Raw genomic sequence first — 2,893 nt, 5'->3', positions numbered from 1 at the left:
TTATGGTCTGTAGCTTATGGTCTGTAGCTTATGGTCTGTAGCGTATTATCTGTAGCTGCCTGCTTGTTTTAGACCGAGATCCTCTGATGTAGAGAAATTGTGATTTTTTTTTTCAGTTTTATCTATTTTGGGTCAAATCTTAAAAGTAGTAATGCAAAATTTCTTCTAACCTTGTAAGATCTTGCTGTTACATGTGGAGTTCCACCCGATTCCATCCTTGGACCTCTTCTGTTTGATTGTGCATGCTCTCCTTCTGGCTTCAGTCTTAGAAAACAAGATGAATCCTTTAATGCAGGAACCCAAATAGGCACTTCTGATCGTTGTGATTTTGTTTATTGAATGTCTAAAAATGTTTGATAAAGTTGCTTTTTGTTTTTAGGGAGACAGAGGTTTACCTGGACCACCTGGACCTGCTGGGCCGCCTGGAATTGGTCTAATTGGTTCAAAGGTAATAATTTTCATATTTGTTTAAAACCGTTTCTTTAAAAAATGCTTTAAAGTTACCTTGAGAGAGATTTTTCTTTTTTTATTCTATGTTCCTGCAGGGTTCCGTTGGTCCGATGGGTCCACAGGGTCCTCCTGGGTTACCTGGAGAAGGTGTACAAGGACAAAAGGTGCAGCTGTCACCTGTAGTCTGCGTGGTTTCATTCTGAGCTGGAATTTTCAGTTATTGTTTAATGGTGTATAGAGTCTTCCCTAATTATTTCAGTATATATTACACTTTACCTGTTTTAACCATCAATAAGTCAAAACATTCAGCATAACCGTTTTATTTTTTGAGATATTTAACTTTATTTTTTCCCTCCTAAAAATGAACAGATAACTTCAAATCTTTAAGCTAGTGTTTTGCTGATTTTAGGCTTTAGCTATTATTTTGCTGCTTTTGGCTTTTTGGTAGTCTTTTACTAGTTTTAGCTGTTAAGTAGTATTTTAGCTAATTTTAGCTTTCAGCTATTGTTTTGTCAGTTTTAGCTTTTAGCTATTTCTGGTTTTGGCTTTAGTGTTTCACTGGTTTTAACTATTAGCCTTTAGCATCTTTGTCAGTTTTACATTTTACATACAGTGTTGCCGGTTTTAACTATGAGCTAGTGTTTTGATGACGTTAGCTTTTAGCTGCTGTGCTGTAGTGTTTAAGCTATTGGTTTTGCTAATTTTAGCCTTTAGCTACTGATGCTACATTTAACTTTGTTGCGATCCCTCTAACCTTCTTCCTCACATCTCTGAAGTTTTCAGAGTTTTTCAGTTTTTCATGAAGACTAACATAAAAACTGTTTGGACATTGTCAGGGGGAACCAGGATTTCAGGGGATCCCTGGATCCAGAGGTCCTCCAGGACAGGGTCTGCAGGGGGACAAGGTGATGAAACAAAATTAAGTGGAAGTGATTAATACAGAGACTTTGTGTGTTTTTATTATTATTATTTGTTCTTTTAACTAAAGATAAAACTGTTTTCTCTATAGGGAGACCGAGGACCGAGAGGAGAGAAAGGCAGGAAGGGAGATCTGGGACCACCTGGAGCACCAGGAGACTCTGGACCTGTGGTACTGTCTGGTTTATTTATGCTCTTCACTACAGAATGAGTTAACTTTATTTTAAAGCTGATTTGTTTTAAATTTCAGGGCCGAGCTGGACAGAAGGGAGAACCTGGACTCACAGTGAGTGAAAAAAACCAAAAACACCATAAAAACTGAACCTTCTGATCTGTAAAAATCTGTTTTCCACAGAGAGATGAGATCATCAGGATAATCACATCCATCTGCAGTAAGTTCAGTCTGAAGAGGATCATTGAACCATCTTCATCCTCCTGACCGGTCTTTGCTCCTCTTCGTCAGGTTGTGGGGTGAAGTGCAGCCAGACCCCCCTGGAGCTGGTGTTTGTGATCGACAGCTCCGAGAGCGTAGGCCCTGAGAACTTCAACGTGGTCAAAGACTTWGTGAACGCCGCAGTGGACCGGGTCTCTGTGGGCGGGGATGCTGCGCGAGTCGCCGTGGTCCTCTATAGCCACATCAACGCCGTGGTGGTCAGTCTGGAGCAGGAGGCCACCCAGGACGAGATCAGGTCCGCGGTGCGCTCCATGAGCTACCTGGGCGAGGGCACCTACACCGGCAGCGCCCTCCGGCAGGCCAATCGGGTGTTCGGGGCGGGCCGGGCGGGCGTCAGGAAGGTGGCCGTCGTCATCACGGACGGGCAGGCGGATCGCAGGGACTCGGTCAGTCTGGAGAGCGCCGTGGCGGAGGCTAAAGAAAACGAAATTGAGATGTTTGTGATCGGGGTGGTGAACGAGAGCGACCCGCAGTCCGAGGAGTTCAAAAAGGAGCTGAGCTTCATGGCCTCGGACCCCGACAAAGACCACATGTTCCTGATCGCAGACTTCCAAATCCTGCAAGGTGACAAACTGATGGCATCACTGCAGAATGTTTAGATCATCTGCTCCCAGTCAGTTTCTCATATATTGAACTAAAATTAAGTCTGAAAGTCATTCACATTTAGGGTTGCCAACTCTGCTCCTTCAAAATATGGGACAGCTCTGATGAGGGGCGGGGCTTGTATATTTATCCGTATATGTTTATAAAACAAATTATTCTAGTAAACTCTGACTTCTTGAGGAATCCTTCAGAGAAGCAGGTTTGTAATATCATAATAGACAAGTATTTAATCAGGCTCCCATATAAATGCAAAGAAGTGAGGATTAAAGTTGTCATGTTTGCTAAAAATAAGTATTTTTTCCTCTCAAGGAGTTGACTTTTTTAAATCTATTGATATATTTAAAGAGATCCATAATTAGTTGTAACGTTTTACTTTATTTGATAAACATTTGTTTTAACTGTAAAAATAAAGACTGTAAAATACTGTAGGCTGTTTAGTTTTGTAAATTTTTTAAAATATATTTTAAA

At 41.4% G+C, this 2,893-nt stretch overlaps 1 protein-coding gene across 1 annotated transcript in view; it reads left to right on the top strand.

Moving 5' to 3' along the window:
• Window positions 1-2,893, top strand: part of col28a1b (collagen, type XXVIII, alpha 1b) — a 17,054-nt gene that overhangs the window by 12,028 nt on the left and 2,133 nt on the right. The window contains exons 26-32 of the mRNA XM_014016401.1: window positions 380-448; window positions 546-614; window positions 1,287-1,355; window positions 1,460-1,540; window positions 1,619-1,654; window positions 1,724-1,760; window positions 1,832-2,386. Coding sequence (XP_013871855.1) covers window positions 380-448; window positions 546-614; window positions 1,287-1,355; window positions 1,460-1,540; window positions 1,619-1,654; window positions 1,724-1,760; window positions 1,832-2,386 — 916 coding nt within the window. The remainder of the gene's footprint in view (window positions 1-379; window positions 449-545; window positions 615-1,286; window positions 1,356-1,459; window positions 1,541-1,618; window positions 1,655-1,723; window positions 1,761-1,831; window positions 2,387-2,893) is intronic.

Source organism: Austrofundulus limnaeus, unplaced genomic scaffold, assembly GCF_001266775.1.
Source record: "Austrofundulus limnaeus strain Quisiro unplaced genomic scaffold, Austrofundulus_limnaeus-1.0 Scaffold144, whole genome shotgun sequence".
Lineage (NCBI taxonomy): Eukaryota > Metazoa > Chordata > Actinopteri > Cyprinodontiformes > Rivulidae > Austrofundulus > Austrofundulus limnaeus.
The sequence above is the reverse complement of the archived record's forward strand: the minus strand, read 5'-3'. Positions and strand labels throughout refer to the sequence as shown.